The 27330-nt window shown below is 48.4% G+C and overlaps 1 protein-coding gene across 1 annotated transcript; it reads right to left on the reverse strand.

The window, feature by feature from the left end:
* Positions 1–624: 624 nt before the first annotated feature.
* Positions 625–3835, reverse strand: LOC147974762 (4-coumarate--CoA ligase-like 7). Its single transcript, XM_087517757.1, has 6 exons — positions 2724–3835; positions 2307–2496; positions 1565–1710; positions 1413–1480; positions 1103–1205; positions 625–1018 (listed from the first exon to the last, which is right to left on the reverse strand). Exons 1-6 carry the CDS (start codon positions 3720–3722, stop codon positions 893–895), a joined length of 1632 nt encoding a protein of 543 aa, XP_087373883.1. The 5' UTR covers positions 3723–3835; the 3' UTR covers positions 625–892.
* Positions 3836–27330: the final 23495 nt, after the last annotated feature.

Genomic DNA, 27330 nt, shown 5'->3' on the forward strand with positions numbered 1-27330 from the left:
AAGTCACTTAAAATGTATCCAAAATCGGTCTTGTTTTTAAAGGTCTTTGCGACATGAGTTCAAATATATAAAAAGTTTTGAAATCAGAAATTTGGTTTAAGATATATGAATAATTTTAAGTTAGCAAAGGTGAAATAAATGGATGAATTAGTTTGGGAGAGAGAAGAGAGAGAATTGGCAGCACATGCATGTAAGACACTATGTCATTGACCAAAAGCTGACATTGACGGGACCCATGTACTGTATAGCTATGTATTTCTGAAACAGAATGATTCACTTTTTATACTGTATTGCACTAATCTTCAGACTGCAACGAGCGGCTCCAGATCTACCGGTACATGCCGGAACAGCTCAATTTTCCATTTCGGGAAATCATGCCGTAGCCCTCACTCCACTGCCGACCGTGTCATCCCACGATCCGAGCTAGTGCTAGTCACCTACAAAGCCGCTGGGAACGCCCAGACCACTTCCTTCAGCTGTGATCTAACGAACCGAGCAAAGAAAACACTAACTGAAAGCAGAACCCAAAAAGGGTTGCCATGACAGCCAAAAACGCTGCCATGACAGCATAATTTCCTGCGATGCGAGCGACGGGGCTTAACGGGGTTTAACAGCAACAATATCTGATACAAGTAACATCTTATATTATAGGAGTATTTCACACTGTCTCATGTGAGTACATTGGTCGTAATAACATCTTATATTATAGGAGTATTTCACACTGCGATGCCATATGTCTTTTCACACTCCTTCCATTTTACACAACCGGGAGACATTGGAACTATCCATTATCTATGTATCAAGCACATCTATGTATCAAGCACGACTGACTTTAATGTTCCCAACATACAAACAAGCATGTTGTACCTATTTTTTCTTCCTGCCAAACATGTCATAATTTGGCATTAATCCGATGCAATGCTAACTTAGCCAAGTCCTTCCGCAAGATCTTCCCCGCAGCATTTTTCGGTATGGAATCCACAAGGAAAACACGGTGTACTCGCTTATAGTGCACGACCTGCGATACACAACAGCCATTAGGCTCGGCTATGTCTACACATTATATAGAGTGAAGTAGCTATGTCAAATACCTAGTTCCTACCTGTTTAGCGACAAAGTCTTTGATCTGTGCCTCATGCAAGTTGCTTCCGGAGCGTCCCACGACAAATGCCACCGGCAATTCGCCAGCCTGATCGTCGGCGTATCTGTATGATAAACAGTTAACATGTGCTCGTCATGATGGTTCATATGCAGGGAAGAAGTGCAACACATCTATTACTCCCTCCGTTCGGAATTACTTGTCGCAGAAATGGATGTATCTAAATGTATTTTAGTTCTAGATACATCCATTTTCGAGACAAGTAATTCCGAATGGAGGGAGTACATGTTATGGACTTATGGTGCATACTTACCCAACAACTGCGGCTTCGTCGATACCTGGGTGCGTTTGAAGCAGGTCCTCCAGTTCTGTAGGAGCAACCTGCATTAGACAAAGGTAAGAGTCTACATCCATTCCATATCCTGAGGTGGTTATCAGCAATTTTGAAGTAATAGTAGGTACTACCTGGTAGCCCTTGTACTTAATTATCTCTTTCAGCCGGTCAACCACAGAGAGGAATCCATCTTTGTCGATGACACAAACATCCCCGGTTCTCAACCACCCTTCAGAATCCAAAATCCCAGAGGTGGATTCCTTGTCACCAAGGTAGCCTATACCAATGTTTAACAATAGATAGAGTGTCTGTCAGTGAAAAATTTATATCCACTATTATGTAATAGCAACAAAAACCTAGCATCCGACAAATCTGCTGAATGCACCATTGACAAAAAGAAGATGCAGACCTGGCAGAAAGCAATATCCATCAAGACTAGTAACAGATTAGGGTGTGATGTTGACTTGCTAGCTTATCATGTACGTAAAATGCAAATTGTCTTCAATGTCTGCTGTATTTCTTAAATTATATACTACGTACGTACATAGAAAGCATGGCTAGCAATTTTTTGTAGCTCGAATGGTAGTCATCAACAGTTACACCGGTTCAATGCTTGCCGTCCTTGTTTACCTGACATATCATGCATTCACCAAGACAACAAATGAACCACAAAGAAGTTTGTCCCCTAAATCAGCAATTCACGATGCAAATGCATGTCGGTATATACTGCGGATGCCTTGAGCAACAACTATCAAAACAACATTGCAGCAAAGTAGCATGATTGCTGGTATGAACCAGATGGATTGCTGCCCTAATGCTTTCTACTACTCCGTACATGATAATGGCATAACATGATCGTTATCATTACTGTACCTTGCATTACAAAAGGTCCTCGGACCCAAAGCTCGCCTGGCAGACCCGGAGGCAGAGCATGCCCTGTTGCAGGATCAATAATCTTCGCCTCAGCGCCCGGTGAAAGACGCCCAACTGATCCGATTCGTCCACTTTCTTCTACTCCAATGGAACGGCAAAAACCAGCTGTAGTCTCGGTCAGTCCATATCCCTTTTGCAAGTGCAAGTTAACTCATGAGTAACCAATACAAAATTGTTAGTATCAAAGATAACCGTAAGGCACAATGGAATCATTGGAACACTACAGGCTTCAATTCTTCTTCTTCTTTTGAGAGTCTTATAAAACAATTTTTCAGAATCTTATGAAACAATGGAATCATTGGAACAATATACGGGCTTCAATTATAATACTCTTATATAAGAAGCAAAAATGCCAACCTGTGAAACAAAGACGTGGGGAAATTTATGCGAGAACCGCCGTATAAGCTCCGGTGAGAGGGATGCGCCGCCGCAGAGCACCACCTGCAGCGTTGCTGCGCTGGCAGCCACACTCTCGTCGTCCTCAGCTGCTCGCACAATCGCCAGCAGCGCCGGCGGCGCAAGGGCTAGCCGCGTCACCCGGAACCTCCCCACCGCTGCCAGCACCCCCCTGGTGTCAAATCTCCCCGCCGTGTGCAACACAAGTGTTTGCGCCGCCATTACAGGCCTGAGGCAGAACACGAATCCGTAGACGTGGAAGAGCGGCACGGTCAGCATCAGAACCTCGCCTGGCGGCGCCGGACCAGGCAAGACGCGTGTCGCCATGAGGTTGCGGTGCGTCAGCACCACCGCTTTGGCGCTCCCGGTGGTGCCGGAGGAGTAGAGTATCGCCGCCGGATCCGATTGGTGCATCACAGCGGCGTCCATGACCAAGGCATCGCCGGGCCCGTGCAAGAACGAGGAGAATCTCGGCGAGTCGAGGAGGACGGCGCTGAGCCCGGGTGGGAGCTTGCCGGCCGCGCTCGAGACGGCGAAGGCGACGGAGGGTTTCGAGAGCGCGGCGAGGTGGGCCAGTTCCCCTGCGGTTAGGGCCGGGTTGGCGGGGGAGACGACGGCGCCGACGGCCATGAGCGCGAAGTAGAGCACGGGGATGTGGAGGCTGGGGGGCGCGAGGACGAAGGCCACGTCGCCGCGGGAGATGTGGAGCTGGGCGCGGAGAGCCGTGGCGAGGGCGCGGACCTGGCCGAGGAAGACCGGGAAGGGGACGGCCTCGCCGGTGGCGGCATCGAGGAAGGCGGCGTGGGCCGGGAGCGGGGAGGGGAGGAGGGAGAAGGCGAAGGCCGGGAAGGAGAGCGGCGGGGATGGGGGCGGCAGCGGGATGGGCGCGCGGAGGCTGTGGAAGGTCCTCGTGACGGCGCAGTAGCCGCTCAGGGGGTCGACGGCGGCAGGGGACGGCATTATCACTGGCTCGGCAGTTTTTGGGTAGCTGGGTGGCAGCAGTGGGATGGGAGTGGGACACGACAGTGCGTGTGAGCGAGGATCTCCACGCTAACAACGAAACTGCTCTTCTTGATTGACGGAATAGTAAACTAGAGTGCTTTTAAGCCATGGCTTACTCCAGATGCAGGGTGGCTTTGGGATTAAATTTGGTCAGGGCCTCTTTGATTAGTAGGATTTTCAAAATGCAGGAATAGGAAAAACGTGAGATTAAAATGGCATGTCATCTTGAATCCTACAGAATTGTATGAGTGTTTGATTGTGCATAGGAAAAACGTATGATTCTTTTAAAGAGGTTTGAGTGGATGGAAAATTTCCTATAAAATATAGTGCAAATGAGTCCTATGAAAAAATTCATATGGTTTACAATCCTACGAATCAAACAACCCACATAGGAGAAGTTCTTAAGGATTAGAATCCTCCGAAATTCCTTTGAGAATTCTTTGAATCAAAGAAGCCCTTAGTTTGGTTACCTGCAAGCTCAGATGCCCGGTTCTTGAGGAACGGTTGAATCGTCCGTTTCCAGTGAGCCATGTTCGAGTAAGCGCATAGAGGACACGTGTCTACATGCTCCGGGATAAGCGGAAGACAACATGTTGTTTTCAGAAAGCGCGTTATAAATCCCCTCACTGTCGTGGTTCTAAGTCTGACAGTGATGTAGGGGGTAAGTATGGAGAGGCAAGATCTTAGCTATGGAGAAGTTGTAAGAACGCAAGGTTTACGAGTTCAGGCCCTTCTCGGAGGAAGTAATAGCCCTACGTCTCGGAGCCCGGAGGCGGTCGACTGGATTATGAGAGTATGAATTACAGGGGTGCGAACCCTTTATACTGAGGAAGGGGTGGCTTATATAGAGTCCGCCAGACCCCTCCGGCCCTCAGTTATGCAGGGTTTTAAGTACATTAAGGTCGGGCGTTACTGGTAACGCCCCTAATAAAGTGCTATGATGACCATAAAAGCTACTTAATGACCGACCGTTAGCGTGCGGAGTGACTTTAGGTCTCCTGGCCGTAGGGTGGTTGGATCTTGGTCGAGTGGTTGCTTCTTGGTCGAGTGTCTTCGAGTCCGTCGAGTGAAACACCGCCAAGTTGATTGAAATGCGATTTCTTCTGGAGGTGTCCTTGGGTAGGTCAGTTTGGACAGGTCCATGCCCCTACCCTAGGTACATAGCTTCATCATTAGCCCCCGAATGGATCGAGGTTTGAGTGGGAAAGGGTTTAAGCACATCTCCGACTCATTTTTCATGTCGTGAGCATACCTTGTTTCGGATCAATGGACCAGAGTGATGTCAACAACTTTCTTTCCAGTCGCCTTGATCCATTCTTAGGTTTTGTCGAGTGAGTTCTTATACTTGAAGAGTTTTGAGTGACGGTGCGGAGGAGATCTTCGGTCCGACGAGTTGTTCTGCTGCCCGCGGATTTTGTGGGATCCAAATTTTGGGAAGCGCGCGGGACGGGAGAGGCCGCAGTAAACGGATGGGATAGCGCGGAGCCGCCTCGATCCCCGCGCCACCTTTTTCACCATGTATCGCGCGCGCGATCGCCACGGGATTTGGCAGGGCCGTCCGGGCCTACCAGTCAGCCACTCGGAAGCAGCCTCATATAAGGCGTTGGGCCGGGGCTCTGTTCCGCACGCCACCATTCTCTCTCTGTTTTCTCCCGATTTCTCCGCCACCCTTGCTCCTGTCTCGTCACCGGATCTCCGCTCGAGCTCGAACTGCCACCATGGGGAAGGACAAGACGGCGGCGCTGGAACGCGCGAAGAAGGCAACCGCGAAGGCGAAGGGCAAGCGGACCAACCGGGGCGGATCCTCGTCGAGGTCCGGCCTGCTGGCGGGCTGGATCCAGGGCGACTGGATCCGCTCGGCAATCACGCAGGACGACCTCGACGACCTGGTGGAAGGGGGATTTATCCCCCACAAGTCGGCTCGGCTCCCGGGAGACGAAACTGAGCCGCAGCCCAGAAAGGGTGAGTGCGTCCTCTTAGCAACTCACATAGATCGTGGGTTCTCGCTGCCTCCCCACCCTTTCTTCCGGGGTTTTTTGAACTTCTTTGGGGCTCAGCTCCACCATTTTACTCCGAATACCATAGTCTATCTGGCCGCTTTCGTGTCTATGTGCGAAAACTTCTTGGGTTGTTGACCGCACTGGGGGCTCTTCAAACATATCTTCACTTGCCGTTCCCAGTCGGTCAAAAAGACCAAGTCGAGTGACGAGAGGACTCGGGTGATCCAGATGTGCGGTCGTCTGGGGATCCAGATGAGGAGCAAAAGTACTTTCCCAGCGATGATCCTTCCTGACTCGGTCCAGGGCTGGCAGTCGACTTGGTTTTACTGCAAGGATCAGCCGACCCCTGGCCAGTCGACTGGGCTTCCTCCTTTCTCCTTGGCTCGAGTGGAGAAGCCTGCTCCCCTGAAGATAGTTCCAGAAGAGAAGGCGCAGGTCAAGGAGCTGGTCGAACGGGTCGTCCAGCTCGTCCGCGACGGAGTGACCGGGATGGATCTGCTGGAGGTCTTTCTCGGTCGACGCATCCAACCCCTTCAGGCGCGCGATCATCCGATGTGGATGTATTCTGGGCTCGAAGATACCACTCGGATCCACCCGAAGGAGGTCAGCGAGGATACCTTGGAGAGCTGGTTGAGAGGAATCACTGGCAACAAAGACAACCCTCGGGGATCCAGGAGGGTGACTCCATTCGACAACTCGCGTCAGCCGGAGCAGGTATGTTTCTGTAAGTAACTTTCCGACTCTCCATGTGATGTCCCGTTTGCGTTCGACTGAATGTCTTTTGATTGTTATTTTTTAAGGCCCTCATTGAAATGTACTCGATGCCCAATGGAGAGCAAGGGCAAGACTTGGAAGGCGAGGCGAGCGGCGGCGACAGTGGCGAGTGGACTTCTGATGGTGAAGAGGATGGAGAAAGCGAAGACTCAAGCGACGAAGAAGAAGTTGAGTCGCCTCCTCGCAGGGAGAGGCGATCCAAACTTGCCCAAGAACGACCGAGCATCCGTGAAAAGGCGACTGCTCAAGCTGGTCAATCTTCGAAGTGTCCTCGGATCTCTTCACCAACCCCGACCGAGAAAGCGCCCAAGCACCCCAAAGTTGCGGAGCCGAAAATCCGGAAGGCGTTGCCGAAGATTAAGATTGACATCCCCGTCGCTTCTGCGTAAGTGTCTTCCTCTGTATACACTCGACGCTCAACGCCGTTTGTTTTTCTTGTTTTAACCGGACGAACTTTGGAACTGTCAGCGTTGCCACTTCTAGGACCTGAGCTTACAGGAATGATGATGAGGTGATGGAGGATGCGGTCACGTCAAAATTGGGTATGACTCCTGCCATACTGTCTTTATTTTGGTCGATTCAACTGCAACGTGTACCATTGGGTGATGTGATTTTGACGATTGAACTTTGCATAGCTCCCAACGTTATTGACCTCCCTGATGATGATGAAGAGCCCGAGAGGCCTTTGACGAGGAAAAATAGGCAGGCTCCTACAAGCGAGGCGCCACAGTCAACGCCAAGGACGGAACCAGTCGTTCAGGACACTGGCGACGCCAATCGGGGTTCTGTTACCTTTGCTGTGCCACTATCGAGTGCCTTGCCCTCTTCGTCGACTGCTCAGGCTCCCGTCGACCCACCTTCAGTTTTTGTGACCCATCATGTCCCGGAGGACGAAGCGAATGCTGCCAAGGAAGCCATACGTCAGGCGGGCATCACGATGGAGAAGATGAGGATGGTGCGGGACGCCAGTCAGGCTGCCTACGACGCCAGCTCGGCCCTCCAAAGCAATGTTCAGGTTAATTGGTCACTACTTGTTTTGTTAGGATATGTTATTTGAAGACTCTTTTTCGAAAATCTTTGCATCTGTACACCCACTAGGTGCGTCGATTGAAATTTTTGAACCGGTGGGGGCACGCTGAGTGCACCCACTAGGTGTAGTCCCCGAGACTATGGTGGACTGCTGGTAGTCGACTGTAGTCGTTATATTTTTTCAAATGTATAAACCAAACTGGTAGTTTATCTCTTCCACTCGGTCTGGTTGAGTGGGATCAGAACCGGTGGGGGCACGCAAAGTGCACCCACTGGGTGTAGTCCCCGAGACTACGGTGGACTGCTGGAAGTCGACTGTAGTTTGAGTTCTACTTTCTCTCTTTCTGCCCGTTTTTTACTTCCTGGACTCGACTTCGGCGGGCCGGTCGAGTGGGATCAGAACCGGTGGGGGCACGCAAAGTGCACCCACTGGGTGTAGTCCCCGAGACTATGGTGGACTGCGGGCAGTCGACCGTAGTCTTAGTATTTATTTCCTTTGTTGTTTTTCGCTGTAAAATAACTTCTCCTCTTTGATTGCAGAAATCCTGTGATCTGGGAGCTTGCTTTGCTGATTTGGAGAAACAGCAGATCCAACTGAACCTTGACTTGGAGCTGGCCAAGACAGAGCTGCAAAAGGCTAAGGATGGTGCCAATGGTAAGACGAGTTTGTCGACTGGTTTGCCTTGGGCTTGAGTACCCTTCTGCTCTTTCTGAATCAAGCACCATTTCTTTGCAGAAAAGCTGAGAGAAGCTCTGGCAAAGAAGGACCAGGATTTGGCTGCTGCCCGAAAGGAAGCTGACGACAGAGTCGCTCTGGCCGAACAGAAGCTGGCTTCGGTCGGCCAGTTGGAAGAAGAGAATACCAGGCTGAAGTCTGCTCTGAATGACTCCAACAAGGAGTGCTCACGCTGGAAGAAGGCGAATCTCGTCCAGGGCGAGAAAATGGAAAGCATTGCTCGCAGGAGGGATGATCTGGAGAGCTATCTGAGAAGTCTTGCCAAGAAGTTGTTCATCAAGCTTGAAGGTGCACATTCTATTCTGACTGATTTTTTTTTGTGTTGACTCAGTGTACGAAAATTGACTTATCCTTGGATCGTGAATGCAGAGTTTTGCCAGAACTTTGAAGAGGAGACTGGGCGGATCGAACCAGGTTTGGATCCAATCAACTCTCCCGTGAAAGATGAAACTGCCATGAATCTGCTCCGACTGGAATCTCGCATCGACGGTGCCGTGGACTACTTGGCTCGATTGAAGGTCGCCATGTCACGGATCGACCCGGCACTTTGGCCAGAGGCCACACTCCAAAACGATCTTGAGTGTTTGATGACTTGACTTAACGGAATCCCTGACCGAGTGCAGGAGTGGAAGAAGTCTTCTGCTCGGTGTGGCGCTGATGTGGCTCTGTCTTTGGTTCATGTCCACTGCAAGGAGGTGCGACAAGATAAGCTGACCGAGTGCAGGAGTGGAAGAAGTCTTCTGCTCGGTGTGGCGCTGATGTGGCTCTGTCTTTGGTTCATGTCCACTGCAAGGAGGTGCGACAAGATAAGCTGGCCGCAATCAAGGTCGCCAACACCCAGAAGCACGACTTCCGAACTTTTATGGAGAATTTCATTGCTGCCGCCACTCGGATTGCCGATGGCGTCGACCTGGACGAGTTCGTCGAGCCTGCCAGCCCTCCTCCTGTGGAGTGAACAAACTTTTATGCCCCACCTTAAATTTGCCTCGAAATGCCGAGTGGTTTTTGTAACCGTTAAACTCTTTCGGGCTGAATGCCTGAGCACTTTGACCTGTGGTCCGGACCCTATAGGATTTATCTGAACTCGGTTTATTGTTGAATATCTTTATGAATCCCCCGTCGAGTGGAAATAGTTCTTCTTTCGAGACAACTTTTTTGTACTTGTGGCGCGGCTTCGAAGGGGAAGGTAGCAGTCGACCTGCACCTCGTTACTGCAGAGCAGGATGGAGTGCACGTTGTATTTGTGGCGAAGCTCTCCAAGGAGGAGGTGGCCGTCGATCTGTAGCTTGTTACTGCAGAGCGGGATGTGTTTCGTACTTAGGCGAGTACCTGACCGCAGCTAAGTCTTCAAACGAGAAAACTTAGGCAAGTACCGGACTGCAGCTAAGCCCCCGAGTGGGAGGACTGCTCTCCACTCGGTAGGATTTTTCAAACTTAGGCGAGTGCCTGACTGCAGCTAAGTCCTCAAGCGAGAGAACTTAGGCGAGTACTGGACTGCAGCTAAGCCTCCGAGTGGGAGGGCTGCTCTCCACTCGGTAGGATTTTTTGTTTTTCAAACTTAGGCGAGTGCTTGACTGCAGCTGAGTCCTCAAGAGAGAGAACTTAGGAGAGTACTGGACTGCAGCTAAGCCCCCGAGTGGGAGGTATGCTCTCCACTCGGTAGGATTTTTTCAAACTTAGGTGAGTGCCTGACTACAGCTAAGTCCTCAAGAGAGAGAACTTAGGCAAGTACCGGACTGCAGCTAAGCCCCCGAGTGGGAGGACTGCTCTCCACTCGGTAGGATTTTTCAAACTTAGGCGAGTCCCTGACTGCAACTAAGTCCTCAAGCGAGAGAACTTAGGCGAGTACTGGACTGCAGCTAAGCCTCTGAGTGGGAGGGCTGCTCTCCACTCGGTAGGATTTTTTGTTTTTCAAACTTAGGCGAGTGCCTGACTGCAGCTGAGTCCTCAAGAGAGAGAACTTAGGTGAGTACTGTACTGCAGCTAAGCCCCTGAGTGGGAGGGATGCTCTCCACTCGGTAGGATTTTTTCAAACTTAGGCGAGTGCCTGACTGCAGCTAAGTCCTCAAGAGAGAGAACTTAGGCGAGTACTGGACTGCAGCTAAGCCCCCGAGTGGGAGGGCTGCTCTCCACTCGGTAGGATTTTTTCAAACTTAGGCGAGTGCCTGACTGCAGCTAAGTCCTCAAGCGAGAGAACTTAGGCGAGTACTGGACTGCAGCTAAGCCCTCGAGTGGGAGGGCTGCTCTCCACTCGGTAGGATTTTTTTTTCAAACTTAGGCGAAACGGATTCGCAGCTAAGACTCCGAGTGGGAGGCTGGCTCGCCACTCGGTAGGAAATCGTTTTTATAAACTTAGGCGAAGCGGATTCGCAGCTAAGCCACCCACTGGGGGATTTCTTACATAAACAAAAACAATAATAATCACTAGGAAAATTATAATGCTCTTGTCTTTGATAAATAAACTACAGGAGTTTTTTCTTATTACATCTTATCTGAATGATAACTCAAGTATAAAAGGGGCGGAGTAGCTCCGCATTTGAGGCTCGTGGCTCATCAATCTGGCGATCGACATTGTAGAGGTGGTATGCTCCATTGTGGAGGACTCTGGTGACTATGAAGGGGCCTTCCCAAGTAGGAGCGAGCTTGTGTGGTTTCTGCTGATCCACTCGGAGGACTAAGTCTCCTTCTTGGAAGGCTCGGCTCTTCACGTTTCTGGCATGGAATCGACGCAAGTCTTGCTGGTAGATGGTCGATCGAATCAAGGCCATTTCTCTTTCTTCTTCTAGGAGGTCGACTACGTCCTGCCGGGCTTGTTCTGTTTCATCTTCAGAGTAGAGCTCGACTCGGGGAGCGTTGTGAAGTAGGTCACTTGGTAAGACTGCCTCGGCTCCGTAGACTAGAAAGAATGGGGTTCTTCCGGTCGATTGATTCGGGGTTGTTCTTAATCCCCAAAGGACTGATGGAAGCTCGTCGACCCATGCACCTACTGCGTGCTTGAGATCGCGCATCAATCGGGGTTTCAGTCCTTTGAGAATCAGGCCATTCGCCCTTTCTGCTTGCCCATTCGACTGGGGGTGAGCGACCGAAGCATAGTCGACTCGAGTGCCCTGAGAGGCGCAAAAGGACCTGAATTTGTCGGAATCGAAGTTTGACCCGTTGTCGGTGATGATGCTGTGTGAAACTCCATATCTGAATATCAACTCTCTGATGAAACTGATAGCGGTGCAAGCATCAAGATTCTTGATAGGCTTGGCTTCAATCCATTTGGTGAACTTGTCGACTGCTACCCGCACATGAGTGAAGCCGCTCCTGCCTGTTCTCAGTGGTCCAACCATGTCCAGCCCCCAAACAGCGAAGGGCCAGACGAGTGGAATGGTTTTCAGGGCTGACGCGGGCTTGTGCGGCATATTGGAGTAATACTGACATCCTTTACATTTGTCGACTATCTCTTTTGCCATCTCATTGGCTCTTGGCCAGTAGAACCCCGCTCGGTATGCTTTAGCCACAATGGTCCGAGAGGACGCATGATGACCACAGGTCCCCGAGTGGATATCGTTAAGGATCATCTGACCTTCTTCTGGTGTAATGCACTTCTGGCCGACCCCAGACGCGCTTTCTCTATATAACTGTCCCTTTATGACTGTAAAGGCCTTGGATCGACGGACGATCTGTCGAGCCTCTTCTTCGTCTTTTGGGAGTTCTTTCCTTAGGATGTACGCGATGTATGGTTCTGTCCAGACGGGAGTGATAACCAAGACTTCCATGATCAGGTCGACCACAGCTGGAACTTCAACTTCAGTTGGATCCGTGGCGCTTTTTGGCTGCGGGGCCTCTTCAATGAAGGGATCCTCCTGGACTGATGGTGTATGGATGTGTTCCAAAACCACATTGCTGGGAATGGCTTCTCTTTTGGAACCTATTTTTGCCAGATCATCAGCTGCTTGATTTTTCAGTCGGGGTATGTGATGAAGCTCTAACCCCTCGAATTTCTTCTCCAGCTTTCTCACTGCATTGCAATAACCAGTCATGGCTGGACTTCTGACGTCCCATTCCTTCATCACTTGATTAACCACCAAATCTGAGTCGCCATAGACCATGAGGCGACGGATGCCGAGTGAAATGGCCATGCGCAACCCATATAAAAGTGCTTCGTATTCTGCCTCGTTGTTAGAGGAGTCAAAGCGGATTTGAAGAACATATCTGAGTTTATCTCCTCTGGGGGAGACCAACACCACTCCGGCGCCGGAACCATTTAGCATCTTGGAACCGTCGAAGAACATGGTCCAATGCTCCGAGTGAACCTGAGTCGGCAGTTGCTGTTCAATCCACTCGGCGACGAAATCCACGATTGCCTGGGACTTGACAGCTTTCTTTGCCTCAAACTTGATATCTAGAGGAAGGAGTTCAATCGCCCATTTTGCCACTCGACCGGTTGTGTCCCTGTTATGCAAGATCTCTGACAACGGAGCGTCGCTGACGACTATAATGGAATGATCAGAGAAGTAATGAGCAACTTTCTTTGTGGTCATATAAATCCCATATACGAGCTTCTGATAATGAGGATATCTTTGCTTCGATGGGGTCAAGACTTCAGAAATATAATACACTGGGCTGAACTTTGAAGGTTTTCCCTTCTTCTTCCCGCTCGACCGTAAGTACCATACTGACGACTTGTCCTGTGGCTGCAATGTAAAGCAGCAAAGGCTCCTTGCTGATTGGGGTAGCAAGCACCGGCTGGGTGGAGAGCAGAGCTTTGAGCTCTGCGAACGCTGCGTCAGCTTCAGGAGTCCACTCGAACTTGTCAGACTTCTTCATCAATCGGTAAAGAGGCAGTGCCTTTTCACCGAGACGAGATATGAATCGACTTAGGGCGGCCAAGCAACCAGTAAGCTTCTGAACATCGTGCACTCGCACGGGACTTTTCATTTGGAGTATAGTACCGACTTTTTCTGGATTGGCATCGATTCCCCGTTCGGAAACGAGAAAACCGAGTAACTTTCCCAGGAACCCCGAATGTGCATTTTGATGGATTAAGCTTGATATCAAACCTTCTGAGGTTGGCAAAGGTTTCAGCAAGGTCAGTCAGCAGGTCGGAACCCTTCCGTGACTTGACCACAATATCATCCATGTATGCCTCTACATTCTGACTGATTTGGGTGAGCAAACACTTCTGAATCATCCTCATGAATGTGGCTCCGGCATTCTTGAGGCCGAATGGCATGGTAACATAACAGAAGCACCCGAATGGAGTGATGAAAGCTGTTTTGATCTCGTCAGGCCCATACAGACGGATCTGATGGTACCCGGAATAGGCGTCTAAAAAAGACAGTCGCTCACATCCCGCAGTCGAGTCGACTATCTGGTCGATGCGGGGGAGAGGAAAATGATCTTTCGGGCAGGCCCGGTTGATATGTTTAAAGTCAATGCACATGCGAAGTGACTTGTCCTTCTTGGGGACCATGACAACATTGGCGAGCCACTCAGAGTGGTAGATTTCTCGGATGAACTCCGCCGCTAAGAGCCGAGCCACCTCTTCGCCAATGGCCTTTCTCTTCTGGACGGCGGACCGTTGGAGATGTTCCTTGACAGGTTTTACTTTTGAGTCGACTCTTAGGCGGTGCTCAGCCAGCTCCCTGGGAACACCCGGCATGTCAGAGGGCTTCCATGCAAAAATGTCTCATTTCTCACGGAGGAACTGGATGAGCGCTTCTTCCTATTTGGAGTCGAGTGTTGTCGAGATATGAGTTGGAGCAGTGCTGGGGTCGGTCGGGTGGATGTGAGTTGTCTTCGTATCGCCAGTCGACTGAAAAGCTGACTCTGTAGCGGGCTTCTTGGCTCGCAACAAATCACTCGGGTCTGCAGTCTTCTGGTATTCCTGCAACTCCACCACTACCATCTGAGCATCAGCGATCTTCGAACCTTTCTGAAAACATTCTTCCGCTTTCTTCCGATTGCCCGTAATAGTGATCACACCTTTGGGGCCAGGCATCTTCAATTTGAGGTACACGTAACATGGTCGGGCCATGAAGCGTGCATAAGACGGCCTCCCCAAAATAGCATGGTAGGCACTCTGGAAGTCTACAACTTCGAATGTCAACTTTTCTTTGCGGTAATTTTTGGAATCACCGAAAACCACATCAAGAGCAATCTGGCCGAGTGATTCAGCCTTCTTCCCAGGAATGACTCCATGGAAACTCATGTTGCTGGCACTGAGTCTGGACATCGGAATGCCCATCCCTTTCAACGTCTCAGCATACAATATGTTCAAACCACTGCCACCATCCATCAGGACTTTGGTCAGTCGAGTGCCTTCAACAACCGGGTCGACCACCAAAGCTTGCCTCCCAGGGGTGGCGATGTGCGTTGGGTGGTCGGACTGGTCGAATGTTATGGCAGTCTGAGACCATTTCAGGTAACTAGGTGTCGCCGAAGCAACCATATTCACCTCTCGGTTAATAACTTTCAGTCGACTTTTGCTTTCAACATCGGCAAAAATCATCAGAGTGGAATTGACCTGAGGGTATCCGTCGTCACTGTCTTCTTTGTCCTCGACCTTGTCCGACTCCTTTTCCTTACCTTTGGGCTGCTTGCCCTGGAACTGCTGGATCAAGAGTCGACATTGTCGAGTGGTATGTTTCAGGTAAATGAAATTACCCTCTTCATCTTTCTTTGTGTGGACGAGACATGGTAAGTCCAACACATCATTTCCGTCCTAGTCTTTAACCTTTTTGGGGTTCCAAGGTCCTTTAGGTTTCCCTTTAAACTTTCCTTGGGTTAAAGCCAAGGCTTCCCCGGGAGCCGCTGGCTCGGCTTTCTGCTTCTGTTTCCGATTGGAATTTCCTCCAGTTTCTTGGACGACTGACTTGAGCTTGCCACTCCTGAGTCAATCCTCATCTTCACCATTAGCGTACTTGGTGGCAATCTCCATCATCCGATTCAGGGGACATATCTCCGGTTCGACCGAATTTCAAATTCAGTTCTCTGTACTTGACGCCTTCCTTGAAGGCACAAACTGCTTGGTGGTCAGGCACATTCTCCACCGAGTGATGTAACGTGATCCACCTCTGGATGTAATCCCTCAAAGTTTCATTCGGCTTCTGCATGCAAGACCGCAGTTCCGTCAGCCCTGACGGTCGCTTGCATGTGCCTTAAAATGTGGTGAGAACACTCAGGAGAGATCTTCCCAAGTGTAAATGCTGCTAGGCGCTAACTGGTTCCGCCACGCTCTGGCCGAGCCCTCCAACATGAGAGGCAGGTGCTTCATGGCCACTTCATCATTGCCGCCGCCAATCTGGACGGCCACTCGGTAGTCCTCAAGCCAAGTATCGGGCTTGGACTCGCCAGTGAACTTACTGACTCCAGTCGCCAACCTGAAGTTGGAAGGAATCACAGCGGCCCTGATGGCTCTACTAAAGCACTCTGGCCCCGAAACATGTACTCTGTTGCTGGTAGGTGCATCTCTGTCGTGACCTTCTCGGTGAGCCCTGTTCCTGTCGACCAAACCTTGGACGAGAATGGATCTCGCATCAAAGCCTGGCCCTCTGGGGTCGACTGGAATCCTTCGCCCACCACTATGAGGGCGCCTGTCATCCTATTGGTGAGGCACATACGACCCGCTCCTCGGGGGAGGCGTGGGCACTCGACGTCGATCATCACGATCGAATCGGTGATCATATTGCTCATGGTTACTATGCTGATTATGCCGGTCCCCACGTCCCTCACGCCTCGGGGGCGATCTTGGGCTATGAGCCGACTGGACTGTGTCTGCGGCAACGGATCTACTGTGAATCCCGTTCCGCGACTGAGAAACAGCGGAATTCTGGTCTCCTGCTGCCCGGAGCAACACTCTGATCTGCAGCAAGCCTCTGCCAGCCTCCGACTGGGAAGGCTGAATCGACTCTGCTATGTGGGCTGCAGCTGCTAAATTCTGAATCGGAGTTCGATATACCTGCGGGGGCGGGAAGAGCTGACGTCGACTGGATTCGGGAACCCATTGTCGCGCATGCTCGTCGAGTGCTCGCTGGAGGTTCTCCAGTCGAGTGCGCTCGGCCAAGTTTGCCAGGCGCGCGTCCTCCAAGGCACGAGCCTCGGGGGTTTCTCCAATGATAGGAGTGTGCAATGCATCCATGTTCCGGCGGCGAAGTTCTTCTCTCTGCAATGACGTGAGAGGCTCGGGAAGATATTCCTCATGAGGACGTGATGGGTCGCCTCCACCCGCGCCTCCGTCGGTGCAGGGAAAACCGGGAGGACTGGGAGGTCCATCGACCATCAGAACCTCCACCGCCGGATCGCTGCTGTCGCACTCGGATGCGGTCTCCGCAGAGCCAGTCGAACAGGCCATAGAGGGATTCGTCGGGCTCGATCGCCGCGACTTGAGGGGTGGCCGACTGACATGCCACCGTGTGTCTCACCCACCGCTGAAGTCTCGACCGACCGAAGCGCTTGCGCCGGCGGGAAACGGGGAGGGAGGACAACACAGGAGCCGACCGGTAGGGGGTCGACGGTTGCCGCAGGAGAACTCCATGGACGCACGCGCTAAAGTGCGTTGCCCCGCGAACAGGGAGTGTGTCCACGTCGAGCGGAGCCTCCTGGAGCCAAGCAAAGTCGTCGACGATGAACGTGAGCGCACCGAGACGGATCTCGCGGCCCTCCACCAAAACTCCACCGAAAACCATGATGATTCGGGTCGGGAAAGGTCGCAACTCCTCCAACAAACACTAAAACACCGGCCCCATGGTGGGCGCCAACTGTCGTGGTTCTAAGTCTGACAGTGATGTAGGGGGTAAGTATGGAGAGGCAAGATCTTAGCTATGGAGAAGTTGTAAGAACGCAAGGTTTACGAGTTCAGGCCCTTCTCGGAGGAAGTAATAGCCCTACATCTCGGAGCCCGGAGGCGGTCGACTGGATTATGAGAGTATGAATTACAGGGGTGCGAACCCTTTATACTGAGGAAGGGGGTGGCTTATATAGAGTCCGCCAGACCCCTCCGGCCCTCAGTTATGCAGGTTTTTAAGTACATTAAGGTCGGGCGTTACTGGTAACGCCCCTAATAAAGTGCTATGATGACCATAAAAGCTACTTAATGACCGACCGTTAGCGTGCGGAGTGACTTTAGGTCTCCTGGCCGTCGGGTGGTTGGATCTTGGTCGAGTGGTTCTTCTTGGTCGAGTGTCTTCAAGTCCGTCGAGTGAAACACCGCCAAGTCGATTGAAATGCGATTTCTTCTGGAGGTGTCCTTGGGTAGGTCAGTTTGGACAGGTCCATGACCCTACCCTAGGTACATAGCTTCATCACTCACTGCTATCTCCCATGTTTTTGTTGTCACTCTTTCTCATCTACGGTGCGGTGAGCATCAGCGGCGGGAAGATTTGAACGATGAGCAACGACAATGGGAAGGTCTAGACGGCGACAGCCGGTGACGACCATCTGAACGCGCTTCATCACCATGGCGTCAATGGGCGGCAAGCCCTGAACCCGTCAGATCTGTAGGAGGCGCATTTTGGATTTGGGTGTCAATTTACCGTTTGATTTAGGACTACATTTGGGTGTCGACTTAGGGTTTGATTCGGGAGGAAATCAGTGTGATTTGGGGGAAGGTTGGGTTGATGTTGCGGTACTGTGTTGAGCAATAATCTTCACAGATGCGCAATCCATGTATTAGGGTGATCATTGGTACGAGGGTTGGTTATACATATTGTTGTTTTCATCCTTGTACCAGCTCTCCCCTTCTACATGACAACATGAAGTAATGATCATTCAAGCTTTACCCATGTGTAATATGCTAGAAATGTGGTAGTGTGTTGAGCCTATGTTCTTCATTGATGTGCTCTACTGGAAAGTTGGTCCTCGGCAATGCTACTCAAGGAAGATGCTCCAAGGATGCAGGGGAAGGCAAAGCCTCCAAGAGGCGTCGGGGGAGGCCGACGAAGGTTCGCCTCTTCCATGAGAAAGTATATCTGACCCACTTCTACAAGGTGCTCTTAGCACCTGGTTCGATTACTTTCCATCCCCGATGCCTTCTATCAACACATGTGAACCATCCCAGTGTATATAATTCTAAAGATGAATACAAGATGCGCCTTGCAGGCCAGTCTCCAGGATTTCCACGGGAGGGGGTTGCCTTGCATCACGGGTGGCCAGGGTTTGCTGTTGCTCACTAGCTACAGATCGGCTACTTCTTGACATTCAAGGTCCTAACCAGGGATGCTTTAAATTGTCATCTTCTTCAACCATTCATGCATAGAAGTGGTCATCAAGTGCCGCCAACACGAGCCAGCCCTTATCATGGTCGATGAGTGAGGGCTTTGTAGTCTTCCTTTGTTAGTGTGTGAGTCATGAACTTTTATGAATGTGATTAATGTGTATGACTATATGCTTTTTCAATGTGGTTTAATCTCTGTTTTTTATTGTTGCTGCCACTATATTATGCCTTTGACAGTGTATGCCAGTAACCTCACAACTCGAAGAAGAGATTATCACACCGCGGGCCTTTCATGTAACTAAACACCCACACATTGACTCTAGGGAGCCCAGACTTGCAACCAAACAATGTGCTTGTGTTTTCTGCTTTCATGCAGCTTCGGGCTTTGTGGGTAACCAAATAAAGTGCAAGACATGGTTCTGAGGCTGTATTAACCCAGCCAGGCTCTACCAGCCACTCATCCAAATGAATCAAAAATGATGCGAGCAACCAAACACACCCTTAGTGTCGTGATAAATTCTCGATAATACCCATCTGAGGATGGCAAACACGTCAGAGATCCGATTGGTGCACACGAGGACGATTTACCCAGGTTCGAGCCCTCGGATTGAGGTAATACCATACTTCTTGCGTTTCTACACTGCTATACTAACCTCGTATGAGAAATAGTATTTTGTGTTTACAAGGGGGTCGGTCGCTAGATTGTCTAGAGGTTGGAACCTCAAATGTCTTGCTAGGATGAGGTGACTATGAGGGTCCCTGTCAGACCTTATATAGGCAGACGATGCAGGGATGTGATGACCCACAAGTATAGGGGTCAATTGTAGTCCTTTCAATAAGTAAGAGTGTCGAACCCAACGAGGAGCAGAAGGAAATGATAAGCAGTTTTCAGTAAGGTATTCTCTGCAAGTACTGAATGTAGTGATAACAGATAGTTTTGTGGCAAGGTGATTCATAACAAGTAGTAAGTAACAATAGGAACAAGAGTGTAGCAAGGTGGCCCAATCCTTTTTAAAGCAAAGGACAATCTGAAAGTACTTCTTATAATGAGCAAACATTCTCGAGGACACATGGGAATTCTCGTCTAGTCACGTTCTGTTGGGGAACATTTTATTTCAAAAAAATCCTACGATCACGCAAGATCTATCTAGGAGAAGCATAGCAATGAGCAGGGAGAGTGTGTCCACGTACCCTCGTAGACCGAAAGCGGAAGCATTTAGTAACACAGTTGATTTAGTCGAACGTCTTCGCGATCCAACCGATCCAAGTACCGAATGTACGGCACCTCCGCGATCTGCACACGTTCAGCTCGGTGATGTCCCTTGAACTCTTGATCCAGTTGAGGCCGAGGGAGAGTTTCGTCAGCACGACGGCATGGTGACGGTGATGATGAAGTTCACCGACGTAGGGCTTCGCCTAAGCACTACGACGATATGACCGAGGTGTGTTTCTGTGGAGGGAGGGCACCGCACACGGCTAAAATATTAACTTGTGTGTCTTGGGACGCCCCTTTGGCCACGAATATAAAGGAGGGAGGAGGAGGAGGCTGGCCTAGGAGGGGCGCGCCTATAGGGGGAGTCCAACTAGGATTCCCAATCCTAATTGGAGTCCACTTCCTTTTCCAAGAGGGGGGAGAGGGAAGGAGTAGGAGAGGGGGAAGGAAAGAGAGGGGGATGCCGCCCCCTCCCTAGTCCAATTCGGACTTTCCATGGAGGGCGCGAGGCCACCCCTTGAGGCCCTTCTCTCCTTTCCCGTATGGCCCATTAAGGCCCACTACTTCCCCCGGCGAATTCCCGTAACTCTCCGGTACTCCAAAAAATACCCGAATCACTCGGAACCTTTCCGATGTCCGAATATAGCCTTCCAATATATCGATCTTTATGTCTCGACCATTTCGAGACTCCTCGTCATGTCTGTGATCTCATCCGGGAATCCGAACAACCTTCAGTACATCAAATCACATAACTCACAATACAAATCGTCATCGAACGTTAAGCGTGAGGACCCTACGGGTTCGAGAACTATGTAGACATGACCAAGACAAATCTCCGGTCAATAACCAATAGCGGAACCTGGATGATCATATTGGCTCCTACATATTCTACGAAGATCTTTATTGGTCAAAACCGCATAACAACATACGTTGTTCCCTTTGTCATTGGTATGTTACTTGCCTGAGATTCGATCGTCGGTATCATCATACCTAGTTCAATCTCATTACCGGCAAGTCTCTTTACTCGTTCCGTAGTGCATCATCCCGCAACTAACTCATTAGTCACATTGCTTGCAAGGCTTATAGTGATGTGCATTACCAAGAGGGCCCAGAGATACCTCTCCGACAATTGGAGTGACAAATCCTAATCTTGATCTATGCCAACTCAACAAACACTATCGGAGACACCTGTAGAGCATCTTTATAATCACTCAGTTACGTTGTGACGTTTGATAGCACACTAAGTGTTCCTCCGGTATTCGGGAGTTGCATAATCTCATAGTCATAGGAACGTGTATAAGTCATGAAGAAAGCAATAGCAATAAACTAAACGATCATAGTGCTAAGCTAACGGATGGGTCTTGTCCATCACATCATTCTCTAATGATGTGATCTTGTTCATCAAATGACAACACATGTCTATGGTTATGAAACTTAACCATCTTTGATTAATGAGCTAGTCTAGTAGAGGCATACTAGGGACACTCTGTTTTGCCTATGTATTCACACATGTACCAAGTTTCCGTTAATACAATTTTAGCATGAATAATAAACATTTATCATGATACAAGGAAATCAAATAATAACTTTATTATTGCCCTTTTGCATATTTCCTTCAGTTTCCCACTTGCACTAGAGTCAATAATGTAGTTCACATCGCCATGTGATTTAACACCAATAGTTCACATCTTTATGTGATTAACACCTATAGTTCACATCGCCATGTGACCAATACCCAAATGGTTTACTAGAGTAAATAATCTAGCTCACATCGCCATGTGATTAACACCCAAAGAGTACTAAGGTGTGATCATGTTTTGCTTGTGAGAGAAGTTTAGTCAACGGGTCTGCCACATTTAGATCCGTATGTGTATTTTGCAAATTTCTATGTCTACAATGCTCTGCACGGAGCTACTCTAGCTAATTTCTCCCACTTTCAATATGTATCTAGATTGAGACTTAGAGTCATCTGGATTAGTGTCAAAGCTTGCATCGACGTAACCCTTTACGACGAACTTTTTGTCACCTCCATAACTGAGAAACATATCCTTATTCCACTAAGGATAATTCTGACCGCTGTCTAGTGATCCACTCCTGGATCACTATTGTACCCTCTTGCCAAACATGGTGAGGTACACAATAGGTCTGGTACACAACATAGCATACTTTATAAAACTTATGGCTGAGGCATAGGGAATGACTTCTCATTCTCTTTGTATTTTCTGTCATGGTCATGTTTTGAGTCTTTACTCAACTTCACACCTTGCAGCATAAGCAAGAACTCCTTCTTTGACTGCTCCATATTGAACTACTTCAAAATCTTGTCAAGGTATGTACTCATTGAAAAAACTAATCAAGCGTATTGATCTATCTCTATAGATCTTGATGCTTAATATGTAAGTAGCTTCACCGAGGTCTTTCTTTTGAAAAACTCCTTTCAAACACTCCTTTATGCTTTCCAAAAAATTCTACATCATTTCTGATCAACAATATATCATTCAAAATATACTTATCAGAAAGGCTGTAGTGCTCCCACTCACTTTCTTGTAAATACAGGCTTTACCGCAAGTCTGTATAAAACTACATGCTTTGATCAACTCATCAAAGCGTATATTCCAACTCCGAGATGCTTGCACCAGTCCATAAATGGATCGCTAGAGCTTGCACACTTGTTAGCACCTTTTGGATCGACAAAACCTTCTGGTTGCATCATATACAACTCTTCTTTAAGATATCCATTAAGGAATGCAGTTTTGACATCCATTTGCCAAATTTCATAATCATAAAATGCGGCAATTGCTAACATGATTCAGACAGACTTAAGCATCGATACGAGTGAGAAAATCTCATTGTAGTCAACATCTTGAACTTGTCAAAAACCCTTTTTGACAAGTCGAGCTTTGCAGACAGTAACATTACCGTCAGCGTCAGTCTTCTTCTTGAAGATCCATTTATTCTCTATGGCTTGCCGATCATCGGGCAAGTCAACCAAAGTCCACACTTTGTTCTCATACATGGATCCCATCTCAGATGTCATGGCCTCAAGGCATTTCGCGGAATCTGGGCTCATCATCGCTTCCTCATAGTTTATAGGTTCGTCATGGTCAAGTAACATGACTTCCAGAACAGGATTATCGTACCACTCTAGTGCAGATCTTACTCTGGTTGACCTACGAGGTTCGGTAGTAACTTGATCAGAAGTTTCATGATCATCATCATTAGCTTCCTCACTAATTGGAGTAGGAATCACTGGAACTGATTTCTGTGATAAACTACTTTCCAATAGGGGAGCAGGTACAGTTACCTCATCAAGTTCTACTTTCCTCCCACTCACTTCTTTTGAGAGAAACTCCTTCTCTAGAAAGGATCCATTCTTAGCAACGAATATCTTGCCTTCGGATCTGTGATAGAAGATGTACCCAACAGTCTCCTTTGGGTATCCTATGAAGACGCATTTCTCCGATTTGGGTTCGAGCTTATCAGGTTGAAACTTGTTCACATAAGCATCGCAGACCTAAACTTTAAGAAACGACAACTTAGGTTTCTTGCCAAACGACAGTTCATATGGTGTCGTCTCAACGGATTTAGATGGTGCCCTATTTAACATGAATGTAGCTGTCTCTAATGCATAACCCCAAAATGATAGTGATAAATCGGTAAGAGACATCATAGATCGCACCATATCTAATAAAGTACGGTTATGATGTTCGGACACACCATTACGCTATGGTGTTCCAGGTGGCGTGAGTTGCGAAACTATTCCACATCGTTTCAAATGAAGACCAAACTCGTAACTCAAATATTCGTCTCCGCAATCAGATCGTAGAAACTTTATTTTCTTGTTATGATGATTTTCCACTTCACTCTGAATTTTTTTGAACTTTTCAAATGTTTCATACTTATGTTTCATCAAGTAGATATACCCATATCTTCTCAAATCATCTGTACATCAGTATCTAGGTCAGAAAATAATGATACCCGCCGCGAGCCTCAACACTTATCGGATCGCATACATCAGTATGTATTATTTCTAATAAGTCAGTTCCTCGCTCCATTGTTCCGGAGAACGGAGTCTTAGTCATCTTGCCCATGAGGCATGGTTCGCAAGCATCAAGTGATTCCAAAAGTCCATCAACATGGAGTTTCTTCATGCGCTTTACACCAATATGACCTAAATGGCAGTGCCACATATAAGTTGCACTATCATTATTAACTTTGCATCTTTTGGCTTCAATATTATGAATATGTACGTATCACTATGATCGAGATTCAATAAACCATTTATATTGAGTGTATGACCATACAAGGTTTTATTCATGTAAATAGAACAACAATTATTCTTTGACTTAGATGAATAACCGTATTGGAATAAACATGATCCAATCATATTTATGCTCAACGCAAACACCAAATAACATTTATTTTAGGTTCAACACTAATCTCGAAGGTAAAGGGAGTGTGCGATGGTGATCTTATCAACCTTGGAATCACTTCCAACTCACATCATCACCTCGCCCTTAACTAGTCTCTATTTATTTTACAACTCCCGTTTCGAGTTACTGCTCTTAGCAACTGAACCAGTATTAAATACTGAGGAGTTGCTATAAACACTAGTAAAGTACACATCAATAACATGTATATCAAATATACCTTTGTTCACTTTGCCATCCTTCTTAGCCGCCAAGTATCTAGGGCAGTTCCACTTCCAGTGACCATTTCCTTTGCAGTAGAAGCACTCAGTTTCAGGTTTGGGTCTATCTTTGGGCTTCTTCATGGGAGTGGCAACTTGCTTGCCATTCTTCTTGAAGTTCCCTTTCTTTCCCTTGCCCTTTTACTTGAAACTAGTGGTTTTGTGAACCATCAACATTTGATGCTTCTCTTGATTTCTACCTTCGTCGATTTCAGCATCATGAAGAGCTCGGGAATCGTTTTCGTCATCCCTTGCATATTATAGTTCATCACGAAGTTCCAATAACTTGGTGATAGTGACTAGAGAACTCTGTCAATCACTATTTTATCTGGAAGATTAACTCCCACTTGATTCAAGCGATTGTAGTACTCAGACAATCTGAGCACATGCTCACTGGTTGAGCTATTCTCCTCCATCTTGTAGGCAAAGTACTTGTCAGAGGTCTCATACCTCTCGACTCGGGCATGAGTCTGAAATACCAATTTCAGCTCCTGGAACATCTTATATGCTCCGTGGCATTCAAAACATTTTTGAAGTCCCGGTTCTAAGCCGTAAAGCATGGTGCACTAAACTATCAAGTAGTTATCATACCGAGCTTGCCAAACGTTCATAACGCCTGCATCTGCTCCTGCAATAGGTCCGTCACCTAGCGGTGCATCAAGGACATAATTCTTCTGTGCAGCAATGAGGACAATCCTCAAATCATGGACCTAGTCCGCATCATTGCTACTATCATCTTTCAACATAGTTTTTCTCTAGGAATATATCAAAAATAAACGGGGAGCTACATTGCTAGCTATTGATCTACAACATAGTTATGCAAATACTATCAGGACTAAGTTCATGATAAATTAAGTTCAATTAATCATATTACTTAAGAACTCCCACTTAGATAGACATTCCTCTAGTCATCTAAATGATCACGTGATCCATATCAACTAAACCATGTCCGATCATCATGTGAGATGGAGTAGTTTTCAATGGTGAACATCACTATGTTGATCATATCTACTATATGATTCATGCTCGACCTTTCGGTCTCAGTGTTCCGAGGCCATATCTGCATATGCTAGGCTCGTCAAGTTTAACCCGAGTATTCTGCACGTGCAAAACTGGCTTGCACCCATTGTATGTGAACGTAGAGCTTATCACACCCGATCATCACATGGTGTGTCAGCACGAAGAACTGTCGCAACGGTGCATACTCAGGGAGAACACTTATACCTTGAAATTTTAGTAAGGGATCATCTCATAATGCTACCGTAGTACTAAGCAAAATAAGCTGCATAAAAGATAAACATCACATGCAATCATAATATGTGACATGATATGGCCATCATCATCTTGTGCCTTTGATCTCCATCTCCAAAGTACCGTCATGATCTCTATCGTCATCGGCATCACGTCATGATCTCTATCGTCACCGGCATGACACCATGATCTCCATCATCTTGATCTTTATCAACGTGTCGTCACATGGTCATCTCGCCAACTATTGCTTTTGCAACTATTGCTATCGCATAGCGATAAAGTAAAGCAATTATATGGCGCTTGCATCTTATGCAATAAAGAGACAACCATAAGGCTCCTGCCAGTTGCCGATAATTTTAACAAAACATGATCATCTCATACAACAATTTATATCTCATCACGTCTTGACCATATCACATCACAACATACCCTGCAAAAACAAGTTAGACGTCCTCTACTTTGTTGTTGCAAGTTTTACGTGGCCGCTACGGGCTTCTAGCAAGAACCATTCTTACCTACGCATCAAAACCACAACGATTTTTTGTCAAGTGTGACGTTTTAACCTTCAACAAGGACCGGGACCGGGCGTAGTCAAACTCAATTCAACTAAAGTTGGAGAAACAGACACCCACTAGCCACCTATGTGCGAAGCACGGCGATATAACCAGTCTCATGAACGTGGTCATGTAATGTCGGTCTGGGCCGCTTCATCCAATACTACCACCGAATCAAAGTATGACATGCTGGTAAGCAGTATGACTATTATCGCCCACAACTCTATGTGTTCTACTCGTGCATATAACATCTACGCATAGACCTGGCTCGGATGCCACTTTTGGGAACGTAGTATTTCAAAAAAATTCCTACGATCACGCAAGATCTATCTAGGAGAAGCATAGAAACGAGTAGGGAGAGTGTGTCCACGTACCCTCGTAGACCGAAAGCAGAAGCGTTTAGTAACGCGGTTGATGTAGTCGAACGTCTTCGCGATCCAACCGATCCAAGTACCGAGCGTACGGCACCTCTGCGATCTGCACACGTTCAGCTCAGTGACGTCCCTCGAACTCTTAGTCCAGTTGAGGCCGAGGGAGAGTTTCGTCAGCACGACGGCATGGTGATAGTGATGATGAAGTTCACCGGCGCAGGGCTTCGCCTAAGCACTACGACGATATGACTGAGGTGTGTTTCTGTGGAGGGGGCACCGCACGCGGCTAAAAGATCAACTTGTGTGTCTTGGGGTGCCCCCTTGGACACGTATATAAAGGAGGGAGGAGGAGGAGGCCGGCCTAGGAGGGGCGCGCCTATAGGGGGAGTCCAACTAGGATTCCCAATCCTAGTTGGAGTCCCCTTCCTTTTCCAAGAGGGGAGAGAGGGATGAGTAGGAGAGGGAGAAGGAAAGAAAGGGGGGCGCCGCCCCCTCCCTAGTCCAATTCGGACTTGACATGGGGGGCGCGCGGCCACCCCTTGAGGCCCTTCTCTCCTTTCCCGTATGGCCCATTAAGGCCCACTACTTCCCTTGGCGAATTCCCGTAACTCTCCGGTACTCCGAAAAATACCCCAATCACTCGGAACCTTTCCGATGTCCGAATATAGCCTTCCAATATATCGATCTTTACGTCTCAACCATTTCGAGACTCCTCGTCATGTCCGTGATCTCATTCGGGAATCTGAA

This window comes from Triticum urartu, chromosome 4A (assembly GCF_056163025.1).
Source record: "Triticum urartu cultivar PI428250 chromosome 4A, HENAU_Tu73, whole genome shotgun sequence".
Classification (NCBI taxonomy): domain Eukaryota; kingdom Viridiplantae; phylum Streptophyta; class Magnoliopsida; order Poales; family Poaceae; genus Triticum; species Triticum urartu.

Bases quoted from the DNA above. Each gene is read 5' to 3' on its own strand.
- LOC147974762 (XM_087517757.1), bottom strand. From the start codon at position 3,722: ATGCCGTCCCCTGCCGCCGTCGACCCCCTGAGCGGCTACTGCGCCGTC. The intron at 2,497-2,723 runs GTTGGCATTTTT...CACTTGCAAAAG, and splicing joins CCCACGTCTTTGTTTCACAG to GGATATGGACTGACCGAGAC. The intron at 1,206-1,412 runs GTAAGTATGCAC...TTTATCATACAG, and splicing joins GACGAAGCCGCAGTTGTTGG to ATACGCCGACGATCAGGCTG.